General features: G+C 48.1%; 1 protein-coding gene across 3 annotated transcripts in view; it reads right to left on the minus strand.

Annotated features, from left to right (window-relative positions):
* Positions 1 to 1,036: 1,036 nt before the first annotated feature.
* Positions 1,037 to 24,074, minus strand: part of NDNF (neuron derived neurotrophic factor) — a 32,531-nt gene continuing 9,493 nt past the window's right edge. For all 3 annotated transcript variants that reach the window (XM_037394558.1, XM_037394568.1, XM_037394579.1), the window contains 3 exons: positions 5,148 to 5,336; positions 4,003 to 4,127; positions 1,037 to 3,096 (listed from right to left, as the gene is read on the minus strand). In XM_037394558.1, the coding sequence (XP_037250455.1) occupies positions 1,703 to 3,096; positions 4,003 to 4,127; positions 5,148 to 5,336 (1,708 nt within the window). In that variant the 3' untranslated portion in view covers positions 1,037 to 1,702. The remainder of the gene's footprint in view (positions 3,097 to 4,002; positions 4,128 to 5,147; positions 5,337 to 24,074) is intronic.

A 24,074-nucleotide genomic window follows, 5' to 3' on the forward strand; every position in this document is an offset into this window, starting at 1 on the left:
CAAGAGGAATCTGCTTGCAGCCTTTATGTGGATTTTGATCCCGTTCCCTCATGCCCCAGTTTCTCCCCGTGTATCTTCAGAGCCTTGAGGGGGCTGCAAGTGTGCAGTCACAGCAGTGAAGTGTTTTTTGGGTAGGCACTTAATGAAGAGAGAGACTGTCTTTGAACAAGCCCTGACATCCACTGCCTGAGAGCTGCAGACTGATAGGTACGATGGGACTGAGAAAAAAGGTCTCCGTCACCTGTCCTGAGGCCCTGACCCACACTATAGTGCGGGGACTGAGGCAGTACGTACCCTGCTCTTAGCTGCTTGAAAGGGGGCTGGTCTGGTTGGTTCTCAGAAGCGTGTTTTCCATTAAGCAGCTCGATAGAAGGTTTTGAGTGAATGAAGGTGATGTGGGAAAACAAGTAAGAAAATTTAGAAAAGATGAGATCCAGACGTTTAATATTTTAAAGAAATCTAAACAATGGAAAGAACTGCAATTTAAATGAAAGTACACAATTTTTTCTTAGCATTACCATTCTTGTCAATGGAAAAAAAATAATACTCTCAGCTTGTTATTACTTGCAGTCAAAACCAGCAGCATCCAGAAAGCAAACGTCTCCAATGATAATCTAACAAAAATAACAACTGGTTCTCTGGTGTGTTACTTGTTTGAATCATATGGTCTGTCTAACTCAGACTGCGATCTCCTTGTGAAGCACCGGTGGCACTCACAACCACGATGAAACAGGATCCATTCTCACCTGGGACAAGGGAAGCTCCTCTGTGCTGTCCTGCTCCTTTAGTGCTTGGATCACTGGTAGACCCAGAGTACGCCACAAATACCCCTCCTTCAATGGCCTGCACTCCCTTGCAGATTTTAACTGGCTCGGTAACATCAGTAATTCTACTGGACTTCAGTCACCTTGCCCAAAAGGATGAAGAATGACAGAAGAGAAGCCTGTCCCAGCTGAATCCAGTTCAAGTTTCAGCATGCCTCTTCTGTCCCCAAGTCTGTTTGTCCCCTTAGAAGGTCAAGAAAAAAGAAACAAAATATAATCTAATATTTTTAATTTTATGTACAGGAATATAACGTTATGGCAACTTTGTACATGAAATACATACAGTATTTAAACATGAAAATCAGCTAGGTAAGAATTTACATTAGCAATGAAACTGCTTCATGTGCAGCCCAGTTAATACTTAGTTTAGATCTGTATTTTATTGGGGAAGATTTTAATAGTTTACAATCATAGAAACATAAACATTTAAAACAAGACTCTATAAAACAATTTACAGAAACCCTACCATCTACACTGAGAGAAAGGGTGTATGTCTGTGGGTTTGGTGTGTGAATAACAAGGTGGATGAATGATGTATCTCAGCCTTTTAAGTATAAAATAATTTAGAAGCAGTTCATGCAATATGGAAGCAAAGGAGTGCCAGTTCCTTTGAGGTTTCCCGCTACCTTGGACATCTACTGAGCATCGCATGTGGGTCACCGGACACATGATAATACCATTGCCAGATGCTACCAGAGAGCACCAGCCTCAGTTCCTCTGAACAATTACTTATGTAAACATAAATATACAAGTTGATATCTTTTCTACACAGTACAAATACAGGTCACAACTTCTCAGCTGTGCAAGTAGTCAATCCATATATTGGAAGCAGGATAATGTTCGGACTGGAGTTCCATATATTTCTATGTACACGGGCACTAACAGAACTTCCTCGTTTTCACCAATTTGCTCTGATATTTCACAGAGTGCCCACCATGCCCTATCACGTAAACATCCAGCAGGTAGGACTTGCCAGGCTGCAGGCCTCTGATTGTCTCTGTGGTCACTGCTTTCTGGATGTTCTGGCTGTGGAAGTATTTACAGAGAACCTTTTCCGATTTCTTCCTCGTATCTGGACCCAAGCACTGGTTCTGCTCTCTTTTCTTCTGCTCTTCATTGTAATGGTCATCCACTTCCCTTTTGTAGATGCAGAATTTATTTCTCTCCTGTGTGCCCAGCCACGCCACCGTGACCGAAGAACATGTGCGGAGTTTGTCAAAGGCTTTGATTCGTGTATCTTCAGGAAGAGATGGAAATGATTGTTTGTTAGGCCTTGTTGTAGCCAGGATCTTCAGCACAGAAGCACCTTTTTTGCTCCCTTTCAACCTAATGAGATATTTAGCTTTTGCTTTTCCTCGAAGCTGGAACTGCCGCACACCCTCCACGTTTTGAGACAAGAGAAGTTTTCCATCTCTTCTAACTTGGATCTGAACAGCATCCAGGCATGAATGAATGGAGAAGGTGACTTTTTGATGAGATGAAACAGGAGCAAACCGTAGAAATTTGGCTCCCTTTCTCTTGATGAATACATCTGTAACCTTGCCGTCCTTCAGTTCGACTGTTTTCTGTTTAGCCTCCTCCTTCGTTCTGGCAAAGGTGCCAATGTACGCGGTGCTCATGTTAGTGTTGGTATTCACTGCGAACATGTCAAAGTAGTACTGTGTGTCGGGCTTCAGGTCAGACACTGTGAAGATGTTCTTGTTCCCGATACAAACTTTGTGCAGGTCAACTCTCGGCTTTGAGGATGTATGGCGCCCAAACTTTGACGATGATTTTAGGAAACCGCGTTCTTTGCCAGAGTTGTTGTCTGAGGGGAAGCCAAAATGGGCAAAGTCAAATGGACTGAAATCCAGACCTGGTTTTGGAGCCATCATGAAGGCATCATCAGAACTGAGCTTGGCTTCAACAGCACAGAGGCTTTTGAAATTGTGCTCCTTATTGATGACTATGCAATACTGAATCGGCTGTTTCAGTAAGGAGGCAGTGGGACTTGGCTTCCACGCCAGCGTCACGGTTGTACGTCCCAGAGAAGTGACATCAATTCTGGGATCGTAAGGTAATTCAGGATAAGGTTGGTCTGACTCTGGAGTAGTGGTTGCATACACTTTAAAATGTGTATCTTTCTCTGTCGACAGCAGATCTAGTTGGTACAAACCAGATGGGGAACTAGAGGACACAAAGTACTCAACATCATTGCCTTTGTAAGAGAACAGTTCTGTGCCTTCCTCATTAGTAATCTGCTGTTTCTGTTGCTCAAGAGGTTCTGGTTCACCTAGATTACAAGCAAAGAAAAATGTTTGTACAGACGCCATCTGCAAACACGAGAAAATAAAACTCTAACAGACACAGACACAAAACACACAAAGTGAGATAAAAAAGGGTTTATCTTCTGAGGAAGACGTAATCGATACTTCTGTCAAATAAGAGAGGGAAATTGCTTTGGTACTCAGGTTAAAAAAAATGCAATAGAAATTGCACCTGAGCAGTACTAACGGAGTCTTGTGAATGGTAGCTAATGCCTTCCACTACAGTACTTCAAGCAGCCAACGTGGAGATGCCGCACCATTCCCCTGGGGGAACTGACTCCGCTGCCTGTTTCTGGACTTGGACTTCTTAGCTTTGGCCCTTCCAGTCACACTAAAATGTTGTGCCTAAATACAGCGGGGGGCAAAGGTGTGTATACCTTACAATGTGGCATGGATGAGACGTTAGCACTTGCGTGAGAAGCTCTGGAAGCCAAAGACCTTTTCTCTTTTGAGTAGCAGTTCTATGGCTGTAATACGCTCCACTCTATAGATGAGTCCCCTCAAAGGGGCGAGCTCAGCCCTGCTGCAATGCCAGCCCTGTCTCTCCAGTTCTTATCTCGTGTACACAGCTCACAGCAAAGCCCCTGTGAAATCGAGTTCCTTTGTGCAAACGCAGTTTGCTGTGGCAGCATCCAGTGCACTCTGTAGCTATAACCTCAGCTTTTACTCTTCCTTTCTTACAGCCCTCTTCCTTGTCATGTTGCTACCAGCTGCCAGTTTCCTACAAAATGTCAGGACTGAGACTGAAGATCCAAGCAGCAGGAGATCATAAAGATAGACTCAGCGTCACACCGAGACTGCTTTGAGGGGCTTTGCATCCAGGAGAAAAGCAGGTCTCTGAGGTGCAAGGGAAGTCCTTGATGGGTTGTTACCTGAACCTTCTCCACTGGCTTCCTCTGGGAGCTCCTGCACACTCAGCTTCCATTCCAGAGGGGCATCGCATGGGGTCACTGTCACTGCTAAGGGAGTGTTGTCCTCTTCAACCACAAAGAAATACCTAGGAGAAGGTTAACAGACCCATACGTCAATAAACCCCGATGGCAGCCAGCTGGCAGGGCCTGACGACATAATCAATGTCGGTCTTGGGGAGGCAACAGAGACAAAAGCATTACTGTCAGGCAAGCGTGTGCAGAGGGACTATGGAAAGGCTGGGGGGCGGGAGCTAAGGAGGTGAGGGGAGTGCCCCCACTAACACGTTAGTGCAGAGTTCACGCTTTGCTTGTCAAGACATGGCAGAGGGGTTTCTGGCCTCCTGCTCTCCTCTCCATCAGCTTCATTTTTTACCCCTACACTAACTATATACAGTATAAATGGTCACAGAGGTATAAATGAGGGAAACGGGATCTTTCCTGGAATTTAGGGATATGCTTTTTGAAGGAGACCACACATTTTATGCTATGTCCAGGTAAGGGCCCTAGAAGCACATATAGATACATACACATTCAGCTGTCCTCCCACATCCCCCCAGACACTACACATAATTTAGTCAATGTTTTTCATTGATGAAGGCTGAAGGAGGTGCCTGATATGAGCAGAAAGGTGGCAGTGCTGGTCCTCCCTGAACATTTTGGAGCCTCAGATTCTTCCCCAGTCTAACCTCAGCATTCTTGGACCTGTAGGGTCAAGGCTGGGAAGTGGGGAGTTCAGACCAGACTGACTTATGCTGCTTCTTTAAAGCACAATATGAAATAACGAAGAGAGACCAGTGTGGTGGGTAAGCCTGTAGTTTCTAATTTCCTTCCTGCTCCCTTTGCCTCCAGACATGGTTAGTGGCCCCACTTCAGGGAACTTCTGTGGTCTGTGGGAGCTCTGGGCTTATCCCAGAAATCAAATAAACTGGATAGACCCTCAGCTGGGGAGGACAGATTGGGATGGAAACTCGCATTGTTACTCCACCAGACAGAATACTGGCATTTGTATTTTTCTGGTTTGGATCCAATTTTAATTTCAAAACACCCAGCAAATAAAGCTAGTATCTTCAAAGTACAATCTCCTCGCTTGAGCCAGACAGAAATACCTTTTAGGGGTGTCTCGGAAGAGGTAGCTGCTAATTTCAGCTCCATCTGGGATGACTGACGAATCATGAAAAAACGCTTTGTCCCGGATCTGCATTTGGAAGAGCTCCTCATCTCTGGTAGGTAACTTCTGGGGTCTGGAGCTGAGCGGCAGCAGCAGCAGCAGCAGCGGGCAGCGCAGCAGGAGCATCCTATAGCAACAACAGGGAGTCCCACCTGAGGGGGGCCGCACCACACGCAGCAGGAGCTGTTTGTCCCACGCTGGTGGGCGAGGCTGTGGTGAAGCACCAGTTTACGCGTGCCCCGCAGTCACTGACTCGGCTAACTGCCAACTTGTGTGGCTCCTGTGGGCTGACTTACTGCTGAAACGCAGGCACACCTGTGACAGCGCTACACGCACTGTATGTTTGGCAGAGGCACCTGCGCTGTACGGCCATATGAGCGCTAGGCATACTTATTGTAAGGACTAAGCTCACATCATCACAGAGCTTGGATAAAGTATGTATATAAGATTTTTCCAACTTGAACTGCGATGGAAAGCAAGCCCACGCGCTGGTTTCAAACCGGTATCTCTCATCAACAAAGAGAAAAAGCCACCAACTCTGGCAGAGCTACAGGTTGGTGTTTTGCCACAGCAGGAACAGAGCTCGCTGGACATGGGAGCTAGAGTAAGCACACAGCAGATGGAGAGTGCATCGACTGCACTTTCCTTAGATTTCAGTTGGGCTTCCAACAATCCTTTGAAAAGTAAATATTTCCAGTGAAATTGTCCTTTATAAAAATAGCAAATTGGGAAAACATGTGATATAAACCCACACATATTCAAAGCACATTGGTATTAGCATGCAATTCAGCAGGGCTTAATCCTCAAACCTGATGGGAATTGCAAAACACAAAAGCAGAGAATCCCTTACAAATTGGGCATAATAATTCATAATCTCAGCCTCTCATTATTATGTCTACAACTAGGTCAGTAATGACTACCCTAACGTATACAGTGGGACAGGCTGGAAATCTCCTTTCAGTACAGTAGATGATCTCATATATAACAGCTCTGGTATGGGGCGGGGGGGGAGGAAACAAAGCCCACTTCTGGTATGAGCATAGCAAGGTTAAATCGCTAAATGGTAATGTTTCTTAAAATTAGAAGAAAGAGGTCTAGGCTGTTACCTAAACCATGTTCGCCACTGCCTTTGGGGAGAAGCATGATAAAAAGCTGAGCTGGCAGGAACAGTTTTATCTCGTTACTTGGCTGAATGTGCGGTCACACAGCGCTCCTTGTACTGCACTGCACATTAACTCTGGCTTTGTAATGCACTCTTGCTTTTTACCTTTAAGGTCAAATCTGCTGTTGAGATTGGAGGTGGGGTTTTTCCCCTTCACTTGACCTTTCCCCAATATTTTATGTAAAAATAGCAAACACAAAGCTCCTTGAGAAGTGGCATGATGCCATCTAAGCCACAGCAGAATTGCTCTTCCCCTTCAAGGCCTTAATGAAAAGAGAAACAGAGCCCAGGAGGCTCCTCCTTCCCCCCTCCCATGGCTTTACCTTCCAAAAGTCCCAAAGGAGCCACTACAGGGCAGTGCGGCCAGGACGCAGGACCCTCCTTCTCACCCCAGCCCACCCTTTGGGAGCTTTCAGCAAGATCCCAAGCCCCACTCCCCGGCAGCCCCCGCATCCCCACGTGCCTCTTCCCACTCTCCTCTTGGCAGAGGCAGGCGGCCAGCAGCTTGCCAGCCTCTGCCCCCCTCCTCATCGCCACATCCCTGCTGAAGCTCACCGCGAGTACCAGCTCCCCAAACGTGGGAATTCACCACAGGCAGCACAAGGTCCTGTCCTCTTTTTCACGCCCAAGCTCCTGACAAAATGTTCCCAAATCCCCGCGCCCTGCTGCCTCTAGCTCTCCTCCTGCCATGCGCTGAGAAGAGGCCGCGACATCTGCCTGCCCTGCAGCCCACCGCACTCCCAGCACGGCTAAAGGCACGTGCAGGACAGCAGGTCCCCCAGCACCAGCAAGGCCCACGGAGGGCTATTTTCACCCTCGTCTTGCTTCCTCTGCCTCTGACATCATTGCTATTTAATTGCTCCTTCCACCAGCGGCGCAGCCCCCACTGCACCGCTCACCCCCTCCCTCTGCACCCCCCTCCCCTCCTCCTTGCTGTCGCTAGCGCCGTTACCTCAGCTCATTCCCACCCCGCTTTCTACTGTTTCCTCCAACTCCTGCTGTCCAGCTTGGGCCCCATCCTTCATCTCTCTCGTTTTCTCACTGAAACTGGTGACGCAAGAGAAAACATTTAGCAAACCCCGAAGTAACCGTAAGCCACCAATGACACGTACTGAAAACTCCCCTGCCAGGATGCTATGTTATCTTCGCCTCCTTTCGCTCGTGCCTTCCTCACGCCAAGAGCTGCTATGCCTTCCTCAGCTTTCTCACTCCCCGGCCTGCCCCATGTTCCTTTACTTGCAGCCAGACCCTCCCCTTCCTGAGTGGAAAACCACAGGAAAGATGAAGGTGATTGCTAGAGGTGCACCTGGCAGAGTCTTCCCCGCAGTCGAGTCCCAGGTGGGCATGGAGACGATGGGGGAGCTCCATCCCCCTGCAAGCAAGCGGCAAGTGTGCCAGGGAGCCCTGCGGCGAGCTTGCCAGTCGATGGCCCCGGCATCTTGGGGAAGCCCTGCCTGTTCTGAGGCTGCCAAAAGTTATTTTGAAATTGGAGAAGGCTGCGCCCTTATTTATTTGGCGATAACCTGGTGAGAGCAACATACTGCCATGGTTTCCCGTTTGCAGGGCTTGTAACGCTTCACCTCTGGCACTCACAGCTCTCAAATTGTGCGCTCCGTTAGTGTCTGGGATGTTTTCCTAACAGGTTATTGCGGCAGCCTGCCCTACGGAAGGGAGCAAACTAAGACATGCAATTGCTACTTACAGTTAAATCCTGATTTAGCTTTCCCAACGTTTGTCAAAATTTCTCCCGACCAGGTCCTGAGTTAGCTTTTGATGACAACAGACATATTTTCTCAAATTCAGTCTGAAGTGTTGATACTTATCAGCAAAGTTAATGACATTTGACCACATTTGACCTTTTGGAGCAAAGATCATAAGTCAAAATACTTGCTGACTTGAGTCACCAAAGTCAGCAAAAATCTCCCCTCACACAGAGCAGGATGAGTTTCCTGTGCTCTAACATGCTGTTTATTGATCTTTCAAGTATTACCATTAGCCAACAGGGAAGAAATTCTTTCCAACTTAATCACAACAGTTAGAGCAGATTATTTGGTTAGGTAAGAAACTCTGACGCTTTCTGCAGACAGCGTCCTCCACATGAACTCCTTGAAACTGCAGTCTTGTATATTCCCACAGTCCGTTCCAGTGCAATGTAACCTCTATTAAAATAAACGATTTTTGATTATAGGACTATCCAGGCTAAGCTCCACTTCTTAAATAATTTCACTAGCTGAATCACTTAAAAAACTCCTGTAGACAGCGCTCCTGTCCCTATTAACAACCATGGCACAGTAACAGGGTACAGATTTGTCTCTGGTTTCTTTATCTAATTGTAATAGTATTTTGGCTTAAAAATAAAAGACATATTAAAATTAGCTCTGTGATCCCTGCCCAGCCTGGGCAGGCAGCACTGGCCCATCCCATACACGAAACAGCTTGCAAAGTTGTCAAAAGGAAAGTTTTCTAATCTTTGCTCCTTAACGAGCAAATAGGGTTTTGAGTGCTTTCTTTTTCACTTACCCCACCTCAGAGGCTTCACGTGGGCCCAGTTTTAATGCACAACACTTCCAAAAGTAAGACACCTCAACAGCAAAGAGGCATTCAAAACTCACTCGCAGTTTTTGGAAACTGTGCTGTCAGCGCTATACCACCCTTTCACACCAGTTAATCAACAGATTTTATTTTTTGCAGCGCACTCACTGCAATTTGGCAGTTTTAAACTAAATCCTCTATAGTTTACACATGCAAAACATCAACAGGAAAGCAAAAAAACCAACCAACCATTTCTTCGTCCCCTGTTTCTGTCTGAGCCAGTTCACTACCAGGCAATGACTTTGGCAGAGGCCCTCAGAAAATGCACTTGCTCGATGTGAGCACGTGAATTCGTGCTCTCCCATCCAGCCCTCGGATAGTTCCAACAAACAATTTTCTTGTCTCAGGGTGCCGTGCTCCGAGCCGGTTTCATTTCTAGAAGCCAGGTACAAGCTGAGGCCTAAGTGCTGCACTGTAAAGCCATATAAATTATGTGAAATATGTTGTGTGATTTTTTATTCTCCAGGCTGTGCCACCTCCTAAATGCCTTTTATTCCCTTTTCTACAAGTTTGTCTTGTTTTCTTTTCTTTTAAACTCTGAGTCAATATTTTATTGATATATTCCTGCTGACTGGAGGGATTTGCCTGCTGTTTATCACCGAATTTAAGAGAGTGCCAAAATAAACAGTCCTAAGTGAAATAATAAGCACCATTTTCCTTCTCCGGGATTGCAAAAGTGCCCTCTAATGGCCCATCTTTACCTCTCACTTCTTCCCCAAACTCTCCAAACCAAGCCTCAAACCCAGCGCGAAGGCAAACCTCCCACCCTGGCCCCCGGCTGCGGGCTACAGAGGGGGGACAGAGCAGCGGCTGTGGGACACAGCCGGCACCCGTGTCCCAGGGGATCACACCCTGGGCCGTGGGAACGGGATGGCTCGCCAGCCCGTGCCAGGACGCCAGCCTCCCCTGCACTACTGGAGGCGAGGAGATCCCACGCAGCGACCCGAGTGCGGCACAAAGCGAAAGGTTAAAAACCCGCCGCAGCTTGGAGGGACCACAGGCACCAGCAGCTCTCGACCAGCAACAAGAGCAACGTCCTTGAGAAAACAGGCCTTGCTTGTATATTCCTCTGTTTCCAAAACAAAGCAAAAAAAAGTTTTCTTTTTTCCTTCCTTTTCCCCCCCGCTCTCCCCTTCTCCCAGCAGACTGACCTGCTCCGGGGAGGCAGGCTGCGCGCAGGGAGCAGCCAGGGGGTCCCCATCTCCTCCCAGGTAGGGCTGCTCCTGGGCCACCCGCCTCCGGCCACAGAGCCCGGGCAGGCTGGGCGATGCCGGGGCAGGGGGCCGGGGTTCCTTCCTTCTGTTGTAATCGGGAAGGCAGCAGCCCTGGCCCCAGGTGCGCAGCTCCTGGGCCTCACAAACACTCCCATGACAACAGCCACGCCTTGCAAGGTTTACTTCATGAACGCAAACATACTCATCTAAATAGATCAACAGATGAAAAATGCATGCTGTGCATTTGGAGAGGGATAGATATTATTTGAAACACCTCAAAACATACCACCTTGCCAGAGGTGGTGGTTCTTCTTTTTTTTCCCTTCAGAAACTAAATAAACAAAAGCAGCAGTCTGGCCATTTCATACATTTTAGCTATAAGCACAAACACGGAAATATTGTTACATTGGATCACAGATTTTATGATGATTATAATTAATTTCCATCTTTTTAATCATTGCCACTCGGGCGGCGAGCATTACCCAGCCTTTCCAAAATCCCACGTGGGCAAGCTCTCTGTCCAGCCTTTAAGACCTTTGCATAACAAACGTCACTGTACAAAAGGCCTGCAAATATCTGGGCAAACTACAATTACAAGCAGAAACCGAGAGGATAACGGGATCTGCTGCTGGCTTAGGTTCTGAGTCAGGAGATAAATTAGCTAGAGCTGGGGCAGCACCTCACCGGCTTTTCCCGCAGGCTGCAGGATCCGCGCGGTGGGTGCATCCACAACCAAAACCAGAGACGGGCAGCCTCGGGGGCAGGTAAAATCACCCAGTTTTGGATTTCACCAATCAAGCCTACAGTATTTTCTGTCTGCCCTAAGCAAGCCGTTTTTTCCCAGCAAAATACAGCGGTTGCACAGAGTGTACTCCAGGAGGTAGGAGAGGCTCCCCCCTTACATCCCATCACAGAAATTCCACGCAGAAAGCCGAGAATCCCTTGTGTTCGGCCGCTTGGGATCAAGGCAGTCATGCACTGCTATTCAGACTTCCCTGTGCACGTATGCCACGTGCAGACACGCACGCTCCCGGGAAGGCTCCACGGCACCGAGCACACCTACACCCCACAACAAGGCAGCCGAGAGGGTCAGATTCACCGTGCGCAACGCCAGGACTGTTCACAAGTCATCTTCAAGTGCCTTGATCTATGGAAATCATTTGCTTTGCTTCTCAACTGTCTGCAGGTCACAGAGACCTGTAAAGGATTTACAATAACAAATCAAAAGATCTGAGTTTACCCCAAGCAAATGTATCTGGAATAAATGAACTCTAATGTTTAATTACAGAGTGGGAAGTGCACGACTGTAATTTACTGAGGATAATTTCAAGGCGCTGCCCGCCACAGTGCTTTTGTGTTACATTTCTTCTCTTTTTATTGTATGGATGGTTAACTTTTTTTCCTCCTTCTGTCCTATTTTTAAACTCTGGTGTGTTGGGATTTTTTTTTTTTTTGGTTGTTTACATTACCCATGCTGCATCTCTTAATAAGGCTGTAGATTTATTGACGTGATTTAAGTCCCGCTTCGGAAATAAAAGGGCACTGTGTGACTTCTTTGACTTATTATAGGAACGCCGCAAGTAAAGAGGCTGTGAGCTTTTCCATTATACACTTCATTTCCAAAGATATATAACACAAATGCATGTACCTCAGCATGCAGAGTTATCGCCTCAGCCACACAGGAGCTTAAAAGCACCCAGCAATTTCGACAGTAATACAATTAGTTATTTTTAACGTGCAAACAAGGAAAAATTTTAAGTAGTTACTGGGAGCTGCTCAGTTTGTTTAGGGGGAGACCAGAGGGGAAAAGCAAAGGCCTTCTATTTAATATTACTATTCCCTAAAGGATCTGGAAAATGTTTGGTATGCTTTTTATTTGGGTGGTTTTGGTGGCTTGTTTTCTTGTTAAAACCAGCACTCTTGAAATCTTGTTGTCCGGTCCTGCCTCGTGCCTGGGAAAAAGCATGGGCTGTGCAGGGCTGCAGTAGCCAGGAGCCGAGCCAGGAGCTCGGCCAGCGCAGCCCCAGCCAGCCCCTCGCCGGAGGTGTGCACCAGCCCAAAACCTTTCCCTACAGAGCAGGGGGGTGGGGGCTAGGGATGCAGCCCCAACAGGGATGCAGGAGTGGATTGCTGTCTCCATGCATTTGCCAGAGACGTATTTTTGTGTAGCACTGCGGCCAGCTTGACATGGCAGCTCCTGTTGGCAGAACCCGCTGTAACTGGGAGGGCAGGAGCATTTACAGACCTGTAATCCATGGATTAAAGCTCCCTAAGTACGCACGGACATGATGGACTATAATGGTGCCTTTGAAGCACTCAGGGTCCACCGTGTCAGTAATCTGTGGATTAAACGACAGCCTCTTGCAATTCTAATTCAGTCCTTAATTTTCCTTTGCTGGGAGCACTGTTTTAGCAAAGCAAATCACAGTCGCACGGGATAAAAAAGCCAACTATAAAAATAAGAAAGTATGAAGAAATGAGGGTACATTTCCACTAAATCCTAACGAACAACAGTGACAACAGACTACAAAATAGGAAAGAGGCTAAGTCTGAAGGGGTTACACTGTAAAATGCAGAGCTGTCTCAAATTAGACATGTTGAAAAGCAAACATACTCTGGGAGATATGGTATCAGAAACCAAATTTTACATGGACTATTTTGTTTTTAAGATGAGCCTTATTTATTTTTCCACTTTTAGTGGAAACAGATTCAACTCTGATCACATGGAAATCACCATCCTCGAGCTGGCCGTAGCTGGATGCTTCAAAAACCAGCTGAGCCAGGAGATGCCATTTGGGACACTTGAGGAAATGCCTCGTAGTTTTTCTTTTTTTAATCAGAGACCACATACCAGTGCTTCTCTCCTTCACAGCCATCTCGACCCATGTGACTCAGCGGTGAGTGTCAAAACCAAACAAACAGCGAGTCCCCAGCGACCTCTGGTACAATGCTCAGTTGTTCTCTTGTACCTCTGCTTGCGAGGGGGTGGCAGCGGCAGGGGAAGAAGGGATGTGCTGGAGCACTGGGTGGCAGCCAGCTGCCGGCTGGCCCCCTGCACCGAGCTCCACCACTTCCCTTGGCCACTCGGGCACGGGCTGGCCTGGGTCCTTTCTGTCATACCTGCTCATCCTCCTAAGCCCGTACAAAATCCCCAGGGTGGCTGGACGTCGCTCCTGGAGAGGGCAAGCATCACCAAACAGGTGAGCGCTACCGGCTCTGCCAGCGGAAAATCTCACGCCCAACTCAGGGAAGTGACTTTTTTCCATAGTCTCAGTAGGGGTTGAGCCCCAGCAGGAGAAATAAGGTAAGGCAGAGAAATCTTAGTTTGCACAACTCCAGGCCATTTAAGATAACCAACCCTGAATGCCACGCAGCTCCACAAGTGTTTCATTGCAAGTTCTGGAGGTGTTTTATAATGGAGAGTAATTATTATCCTCTTGTTACAAGCAATAAAAGTGGGGCAGCGACTTTCCTTGTTCAAGGAAATCCCAATATAATCCCTTCCTTTAATCATAAAACAATAGCTACTTTCCTCAGCCAAGTCATTCTGCCTTCAGCACAGCTCTCTGAGTGTATGGTACTGTCTCTCCACAATGAATTGCAGCACAGGGATTAGTGGGGAGGAACATAACGAACAATTACAAATTACAACCAACACAAGCACGTTGGTAGAGTTTCCCACTGTTTCTCTGGAATACTTCTGAATGACATTATGAGCAAGTGCCCTTGCCAAAACCCACGAGGGACAGGGATAACTGAAGCATCAGGGTATGATAAAGAGCAGGAACAGAACCAGGGTCCATGCATCCTGCAATCACATCCTCAAACTGCCGGGGCTTACAGCTGGAGGTCAGAAAGACCTTTGGAAAACACCAAAATATAAAACCAAAGTCATTAACTGCATTAGCTACTGAAGGAGTTAAAGTTGCTTGAGCCATTCCTAGGCCTGGGGAACACCACTCGGCTGGCAGCTGCCTGCGGCCAGCAACGTGTTTGTTAAAGGGGAGAAAATCAAGGGCTCACACAGGGCCGGGAGCTGCGGGGGAAGCAGCGACAGCGAAGGGGCTCCGGGTCACCGGCACAACTTGCAGGGCAGCCGCGGGGGGAAGCCGAGCCGCCGGCAGCTCTGGTGTCAACCAGAATGCTCACGTTCTGTGGAAAGCTGTGCTGTGAGTGTGCTGGAATCGCTTATGCACTTCTTCCCTTCTGCTTTTTGGTAGGTGATTAAAAAAAGGAAATCTGCTGGCTACTTTGAAACCCTTTTCAGTGCACGGAGGCCGATTCCCTAAGCTTCCATCAGCCACACAGTTTTCTTCAGCGTCGGGAACACCACCACACGTGTACGCAGGATTACAAACCACAGCCAGCCCCAGCACATTAGTATTCCTACCCACTTCCATACCTCTGCGCACAGTTTTCCTGCAACAGCTACTCAGAAATTCTCATTTGCAATTTTACCATATCTTCCCTTTCACTGCCTAGGGTTCCTCAGTGCTTCCAGGCTAACCAGTAACGACCGGTGATGCCTGCGATAGCAAGGAGAGTAACAGCAGCAGCTCTCCAGAAAGCCCTCTGGCAGCTGGAAGAATGGGTAACAACCCCTGTTAGGGTGCTCACGCCCAGGAGGTGATTCTCCGACCCCCAGGGAAGTGACCGCATCTCTGCGCTGCTGCCAGGACCATGTCCCGCAGTGGCAGTGGATATCTTGGAGCAAAGACAGAGCAACATGAACTCAAACAGAAACTCTAGAGGCATCTGGCACCAACTCCAATTGTAAGTTGGATTCTAGTTTTTTTCCATCCAGGAACACCCATAGTTAACTAGATATGGGACAAGAAGAAAAGATAATTTATATGAACAGAGGGAAAAAAGTTATTTCTCTTTTATTCTGTTTTCCTTTATTTTTTAAGTCTTACCCTGGTGTTGCTTTTAGTTACACCTGAATCATGTAACCCAAATCCTCAGCTAACTTCAAAAAAACTATGACTTAAAAAAAAACTGTAACTTTTTCTACCGAATTAAGTCTAGCCCATATTAGTTATGATGACAGTAATACATGTTACACTGATAGGTGACCGCCCAGACTTTCCAATTCCTTAATCACCATCAGAATCCATTTTTTTCTGATTGAGCTTACTGTCCAAAAACACATTGACTTTTAATATTAACTGCCCTCAGCTTTAAAGGCATGCAAAAGAAATGTCAGGCCTTAAAAGTCCTTAATGAACCCTCCAGGTGCTCTCTGATAATGATTTGTTACGTATCACGGCAATTCACAGATGCTGTGTCTCGTTTTCCCTAGTTTGAAGAGGGTTGCTGAAAATATGTAAACAATTGTCAAGTGTTTGAAAATGGAAAGTATCAAATGTAGTGCTAAAGATATTGCTATTTACATATTTCTACCAGTGTGCTCAGCATTAGAGCTGGCAGACCTCAGCCACAGTTACAGCCGCCAAGACTTGCCAAGACCCCGTGTGGGTATTGTCCCCCATGCTGGTCCGCACTGTCCTAGAAAGCAGCACACACAATTTCTTAGTCACACCATTAGCTCTGGTGGCTTCCTCAGAGGCTGCGGTGGCCGAGAGCCAATGACGGCCCATTGCAAGTGAACCACATCACAGGGAGGATGACCAGCCTCACCACTTCTCCTGCGTGTCACTCCGAAAATCACCGCTTTCGCATGCTCACTTCTGTACGCTACGTGGATAGTGATGAGGAAAAGCAGGAACACTCACACTGGCTACGTTTTGCCTACCACCACTTATTTCCTTAACATCCTGCTTTAAGAAAGACACAGATTCCCATAGAGGGCCACTCAGTAAATTAATGAAAATTGTTAGTGGGCGGTATTAGCTGCCCAGAATTTCTCGATGCAGCTACCTGAGGTAATCCCCTGTGGTGCCTGACACTTCCCACTGCCTCCAGAGAAAATCCAAACGTCTGCTTCACCCAACAGCCCGACCTTCCCACAGCGCGGTGGGTGAGATTCACCCTGCCCAGATCCCTGCGTGGAGGCTGCGGCCCCCATTTCCTTCCTAACCCTCCCGCCAGTCACTGGGACAAATGACAGCAGCAAGCCCGCCCCATGCCTGCGAGGGAGTGCGGACCCTCACTGGAGGAGAGCGCCCAGGTGGTGCTGGGGTGGCTCCTGGGGTTACTCAAGGCTCTCACAGAAATGGACGAAAGATTCGGGACAAGCACGGCCGGATGCTGGAGGAGCCATGGCCGTAACGCAGCCCGCATCCTGAGCCGCTCGGCGGGCACTGCTCACGCAGCACCACTGGACCTCCCCAGGGCTAAGGAGCCATTCGATGGAGAAGGGATTCGTCTCCAAAGGGCAAAATGGTACGTGCCCAGAGAGACAGTGAAGCATGGCCACGAGGAGCCAGCATGTGCATCTCTCTGAAGAGGTTACAAGACACTACAAATCCAACCACAGCTCGCCAGCCACCAGTCCATCATACCAAGGCAGGATAGGAGCATGTTTGGGAGCTGCCAGTCTTCAAGGTGGCCTTCTAACACTTCTTGGGTTTTCTAAGCAGTGGACTTGTGCTTGACTAAGCTGAAAAGTCTTTCCCAAGGGGAAAAAGATAGGCGCTCTGAAGGGACGTACCCTAAGAGTTTCAAACCTGCCAGGGTCAACTGCAGAGCTGTGATAAGCGGTCTCCGAAATCAGATTATTGAAGGGGTCGGTTTTAGCTCCACTCTACTGCTGGGCCAGTGTTTATTTGTCCAGGCTGGCAGGCAAAAGGCTAGTCCTTCATCTAGTTACTGCGAACAACAGTGGACAGGCAGGTAGGTCAGGCTGTCATGGGTGAGCGAACATCCAAACAACCCCAGAACCTTCAAGCCTTCTGATGGTAACCATACATCCTTGGCTGACAGAAGGGGAAAGACGACGGAGGGGAAAGACGACGGAGGGGAAAGACGACGGAGGGGAAAGACGACGGAGGGGAAAGACGACGGAGGGGAAAGACGACGGAGGGGAAAGACGACGGAGGGGAAAGACGACGGAGGGGAAAGACGACGGAGGGAAAGACGACGGAGGGGAAAGACGACGGAGGGAAAGACGACGGAGGGGAAAGACGACGGAGGGGAAAGACGACGGAGGGGAAAGACGACGGAGGGGAAAGACGACGGAGGGGAAAGACGACGGAGGGGAAAGACGACGGAGGGGAAAGACGACGGAGGGGAAAGACGACGGAGGGGAAAGACGACGGAGGGGAAAGACGACGGAGGGGAAAGACGACGGAGGGGAAAGACGACGGAGGGGAAAGACGACGGAGGGGAAGACGACGGAGGGGAAAGACGACGGAGGGGAAAGACGACGGAGGGGAAAGACGACGGAGGGGAAAGACGACGGAGGGGAAAGACGACGGAGGGGAAAGACGACGGAGGGGAAAGACGACGGAGGGGAAAGACGACGGAGGGGAAAGACGACGGAGGGGAAAGACGACGGAGGGGAAAGACGACGGAGGGGAAAGACGACGGAGGGGAAAGACGACGGAGGGGAAAGACGACGGAGGGGAAAGACGACGGAGGGGAAAGACGACGGAGGGGAAAGACGACGGAGGGGAAAGACGACGGAGGGGAAAGACGACGGAGGGGAAAGACGACGGAGGGGAAAGACGACGGAGGGGAAAGACGACGGAGGGGAAAGACGACGGAGGGGAAAGACGACGGAGGGGAAAGACGACGGAGGGGAAAGACGACGGAGGGGAAAGACGACGGAGGGGAAAGAACAATTTCTGCATTCAGAGATGGCTGAAACACGTGCCAAGGACATTTCCTTTCCCAAAGAGAGAAGACGTGGTGAGAGCTGTGGTGCGAGACCCAGTGCTGCCTTCCAGAGGTGTCCCTTTGCTAGTGACTGGGAATGGCTCCGAGATCCTTGGATGAAAGTTACTGCTAAAGGACCATAAGTGTCATATCAACATCACCATTAATACTGCATTGTAAAAACCAAAAAGCTACAAATCAAAAAAAAAAAGTATCTGTTCTTTGGTGCTTTGACCCCTCAAGGCATTTCAGCAGGCCCAAAAGGTCTGGGCTGGAGCCGGGCAGGGGGCTCTGCCTGCAGGGACGATGCCCCCAGCTCCAGCCTCTCTCCCCACGTGCACATTTCACTGAGGGCTGCGAGCCAGTGTCTGCAGAGTCCCTGGGTGAAGAAAACCACGCCAAGCCCATCGTGCCGAGTGGGGACAGCCATGAAGCCAGTGAGCAAAAGGCTGAGACCAAAGCATGTTTTGTCCAACTGGAAGTAAATCTCACGTTATGTGACATGTATGAATTTTGCATTTTCTCATTAAAGTCCTAATTGCCTGGATCTTATAAATGCTTTGCAACTGCTTTATTTTAAATGAGTGGGAATTAGGATGTGCTCCGTAAATTAACATAGCACATGTCGTTCCCTGAGCCTGCTGCCCTGCTATCACACACTTGCAAGAGATGTCTTATACTCTCGCTTTAAAATGCCTGCTTAATGAAAATGTTAAATTCAGTTAGACTTGTTCACATGATGAGAAAGGGTCTTTAAACCTACTTATTTTCCCTAGTATGATTTTTTTTCAACTATTGTACTATAACAGGATTATAAAAGTTTTAATTGACTAACGTTAAATCTTCCCTGCAAAATTGTACCTTTAATGCCCCCTAGGACTATTAGGTTTTTATTCATTATTTCTCATTATTGAAAAATGAGTTTGAGAGAGACCCTAGGGTCTTCCCCAAATAAGGATAAGATCCTATTAGTCCTACAAATCATACTCAAGTAAGTAATTCTTACCCAGGAGAAAAACCCCAAAGGGAATAGCCAAAGGAAGAGAAAGGGGACTAGAAATCGTTAACACTGCTCACTGATGTTTTCCTTCGCATCCAGAGACCAGCTGGCAGCTCCGAGACACTTGGCTTTCCCACACCATCATCATCCCGATCTGTAAACTGCTTGATTTGCATCAGGTTTCTGGATTTCAAAATGCTGAGACACGTTTAGACTGTTTGACTATAAACAAATTAGCAGTAAATCTGCCACACCTAAACAAAGTAGCAAGAGAGGGAAAGAGAGTGCGCTCACGTCTTCACAATATTCTGGTTGCTTTGTAAAAACCATCCACCCTGTTTAACAATCCCTGCTGATGCGTGTGAAGAACCTGTGATGCCGTCGCGCCTCCCACCCATCTCCCCACCAGCCTCTGCAGCAGGAGCAGCAGCTGGTCTAGCGCTGCTCTATTTTGGTACTGAGCAAGTTAAAATTGAGAAAGATAAAAAGCATCATTTTTCTCACACCCTAATAAAGTTTCAAACCCTTTAAGGTTCCTTTTCCTTAAATTTAAAATAAAAAGAAATACGCTCAATTAGGCAAACAATGCCTTTCCCCTGTAAATCACAGGGGAAGTGTTGGACTCGGTGGTGTGTCACGTTGTGAGCGTGCGAGGGTCACGCTGGAGGGGCACTCATATCCGGACCCGTGGAGGGGAGAATGAAGTAGGAGCGATAAATTATTGCCTTTTGTTTTTCAGAATTCCAGGTGCTCGCAATAAGTACCCACTGCTTCTTATCTCAGCTGTCACGCGAGCAACAAACATCTCTCCAACTACTGAATTTAATTACCCTAAAACCAGAGCGGTCCCGATTCAGGCCAAAAGCTTAACAACCCTGGGTGATCTTGGGCAATCTGAGAAATGCTGACAACGCTGCAGTTACCTGTGCACTCGCCCCCGCCCCGGTGGAATGACACAGCCCAGTGGAAGACACTCGGCGCAGGATTCACCTGCATCCCTCTGGTAGCTCAAGTCTATTTTCCTTTAGTGAAGCAGTTGTGGACTGGGGGCTGGGTTCTCAGACCACTCATAAGGCCAATTTCTCGAACAGCATTTAAAACCCACCCTGTAAAATGTCCCCCAGAAGACTGGCACGTTTTTGGTGAAGTTACAGTATCAGCTATCTCGCACATGGACCAACAATGATGACACTTCGCCTGCTTCTGACGTGTCCCGCACAACTGATGGGCTCCCCAGTGTGCAATCAAAGCCATCTACGCAGTCACGAGATTTTTCCGCTGGTTCCTGTTACAGCTCTGTGTTAACATTTATCTTTCTCCCATTCAGTGGGTGTCCTCACATACTGCAAAGGAGAAAATTAATTCTGAAAGAACAGACTTCTTTTTAATATTTACTCTCTCACTCCCTCTTAATTTATTTCCAGCTTTAAGTACATTCTCCTGGAGTTATGATTTATTACCCTGACCCATTTCCTGATTTAAGGGAAAACACTTCCTCTCTTAATGACATCTTGTTAAAGTTTTCAAACATAACATCTCCTCAGCCTTCAAAGCTCCTTCCATCCGTCCATAAGTATTAGCTTATTTGAGCCTTCTTGAGCAGAAACTATCCCTGTTTGATATAATGAAGATTTTTGTCACCGAAGTGGTGTATCCTCAGTCACGACGTAAAACAAAGAGTGGGGAACACAGCTTCTGCACTCTGCCTTTTCTCCAAGGCGATGCTCACTCACTGCACCGCCTGTTAGTTAGCAAAGCTCAAGCAGTTACTCAAGTCCCTTCTCACTGGTCTTACCCAAGACACCATCTGTCCTTCAACATAATTCTGATTTACTCTCCTTTCGCTCCCGCCTGTACAGTCAGTGATGCCAACACAGAGAGATCAACAGCATTCAGTATCACACCGGGTTCTCCGCAAACGTTAGTCTCACAGAAGCCTCGTATTCCAAACACGTATCTCTTGATATACAATCAGTCAAGGTTATCACCCTCGATGCTGGGCATTCCCACCAGTATGCGCACCCTTTTGTAAGGGCTTGCAAACTTGTTTTCTTACGGAAGGAGCACGCCCTTCTCCCCTTCAATCAGGACTACCCTTCTCCTCTGCAGTTCATAATCAAAAGAGAGGAAGAGAGCAAAACCTCCCCCGTTATTTCAACTCTCACGAGCGGTTGAACTGGTAGCCCAGAGCAGCTATATAGTCTTCCACGTTAATAACATCAGCCCCTTTGAATGCACTGAACGAGAAACGTGCAGTTTTCATTAGACTGGCCTTAATGCAGAAAACGTGCACATTCGGCAAGGTCGAATGGAAACCTGCCATCTCTGGTGTGTCCATCCGTACAAATTAGTAAATCTGCCTCCCGCGAAAGCAAACCGGGGACTGAAAAGATAAATATCCACTTAGTAAAATAAAACAAAACCAGCTCCAGAAAGATGCAAGACCCTGAAGGAGGATTGAAATAGCCCCTTGAAAACAGTGAAGTAATGGGCTTACAGTTTTATTATTCGTATAAAGTTTAGTGACTTCAAAATGAACGCGAAGCCAAACAAGACTTGTTATCCCACTAAAATCTGTGCTGTAACCGAAGCCAGTACCCAGATGTTCTGTGGTAAAATCCGCCGCTTTGCTGCGTAAAAGCGCCACATACCCTGATGTACAGTCCTGGTTTGCCTTTATCCAAACCTACTTAGATTCTGGATTATTTTTCTAGCAATCTTTTAAACTGCCATGGGAAGCATAAAAGGTGGTCTCCTACAAAACTGTTTGGTACCAGCTTGAAATGTAACCATTTGAAGAAATAAATCAGGATTTCTATATAATAAACTGTTCATTACCGGCCTTTCAGACCATAAAGCACAGAAGAAAAAGCAGAGTCTGAGTTTAATAAACATCTCATCTTTTTATATATATTAAGGCCAAAGACCCTAGTACACTTCAGAGAAGAATGCCTAACGAACAGGCTTCATCCAGCCCTACCAAAGCTGCAGGACGGGGAGCATAAGACAACTACGTGGCTGGAGGCTTGAAACCACCTTGCACAGCCAAGGTGAGCCCCTGCTCCCCCGGCCCCGTTAACCCACCCACCGCCAGCTTCAGCTCTCAGGGCATCTCCCCAGAGCGGGGTCTATGCCTTCATTTTCAGGGACTTCTAAGGAGGACAAAGCACATCTGAAGATGCCATTTCTGCCCCTACGTGCAGTTTCGGTTGCAAGCCAGGATGCTTCGGGGCAGCCCGGGCTGGGCTCTCGTGGAGCCAGCTGAGAGCAGCGTGGTACCAAAGGAGGGCCAGGGCTCCAAGGAGCAGGTCGTGGGGCAAGCGGAGCGGCGGCACCGACCCTGCCCGCACTGCCGCATCCCCAGCCCAGCTTGCGGGAGGAGGGGAGGCACGCTGGAACAACCGCGGCAGATGGACCAGAGCTGCGTGCCGGGAGCTTTAAACGTCAGATGAACGCCGAGTATGTGGTGAAGGCATTCGAGCCGAACAGGGAAGGCAACACAGGCGTTACGTGATTTTGAACAGCTTGCTTGACAGTTTGCACCATATTGTATTTATAAACATTGGGGAAACCTAAATGCTTTTCCTTGGTGTTTCCGAAATAGTCATCCACAACAAAACAGGCACGCAGGGCGATCCTGTGCAGCTCTGCCTCACCTCTGTGACAATCTTCTTAAAATTAAAAAGGGCCTGTATAATCTCTGCGGGACCAGCACCCCACGCGGTGTTCAAATTCCCTCTCAAACTGCGCATCTGACCTCCAAACCCCAAACTTCCCCGGGGGGCTGGGGTATGAGGTAACACACTGGCTGATGACGCCAGCAGCACATCACATGCATGCCAGGTGTGGCTCATGCCAGGGAGCAGCCAGCATCTCTCACAGGCACTGCAGAGCACAGCATGTCTGTGCACTGTGTCACCTCACTGGCAGGGCTGCGATGACACTCTGTAGCACCCACCCTCCACAGCAGAAAAATCAATGGGTTTTCTGTCTGGGGCCACGCAGAAACAAGGCCAGCGTGATGCACCCGCAGTTCTCATCGCAGAAACGTAACAAGGCTAAAGGAATTTTTCAGACATATGATAAAGCTCTTTCAAATTAGGGGGGGCTCATTATCTGCTGACACAGAAAGTCAGTCCCCAAGGAACAGGTAATCACTCTCCTTGCAACAGGACAAAACACAGCCACAGGACCCCAAATACATGCCTACAGTACCCACACGTGGTGCACTGCTGCACGTTCCTGCTTCATGACATTTCTAATGGTCAAACTAGAACATAAAATCTCTCGGTGTTTTAAAATGTCCTCTCCTCCTTCAAATATTAACAAGTTTTACATTCTAAACGTTACTCTAAGTATTCCCAGAGATTTTTAGTGGTACCAGAAAGCTGACCTCGGCAGCTCTCCTCTCGCAGGTATGCATTTTGCTATGAGGTTGGAGAGCGAGGCTGGGAGGATGAGGCATTCCTGACAAGAAGCAATCTGAAATGCCATTCCTAAAATAGCTAAGAATCAGCGATTTTCAAAGTAGGCTGAACAGAATCACGAAGTTTTTCCCCCTGCTCCCTTACAGCACGGCCAAGGGTGCTGACGACGTCTAACACCCAAGCGCTATTTTTACGGAAACCAGGTTACGGCCAAGCCAGCAGTGCCTTGCCGGGGTCACTGGCGTATAAATCACTCACTGCCAACCGCCCAGGGAGGAATTCACCCTCAAATCGCTCTCACCTCTTCCAGTTCTACACAGACACAACTCTACCAGCTTGACCAAGTATAAAATCGGAGCACCTAGGCTGGGAACCAGCTGTAAGACAGTGCTAGACGAGGCTGCCAACGCAGCCTGACTGTAGGATGCTCCAGCAGAGCACTGGTGCCACACTTGTGTCACAGGCATCTGCTCGCAAACAGCCAGCCAGGCCAGGGAGAGCGGCGGATTTACGCTGGGGACCTCGCCTCCTCTCTGAGCTCACCTCCTGCAGCTCAGGCAAGCCACCAGAACAGTAATACTGTTTAAGTGTTTTAATTAAAGATTGTAACTAGATGCTAACCAGATCCGTTGGTGGGGAGGGCAAGTCCAAGGGACGCTACAAGCTTTGCCAGCCGCTCTCTGAAACCACC

The sequence above is a fragment of the Falco rusticolus genome, chromosome 1 (genome assembly GCF_015220075.1).
Source record: "Falco rusticolus isolate bFalRus1 chromosome 1, bFalRus1.pri, whole genome shotgun sequence".
NCBI lineage: Eukaryota > Metazoa > Chordata > Aves > Falconiformes > Falconidae > Falco > Falco rusticolus.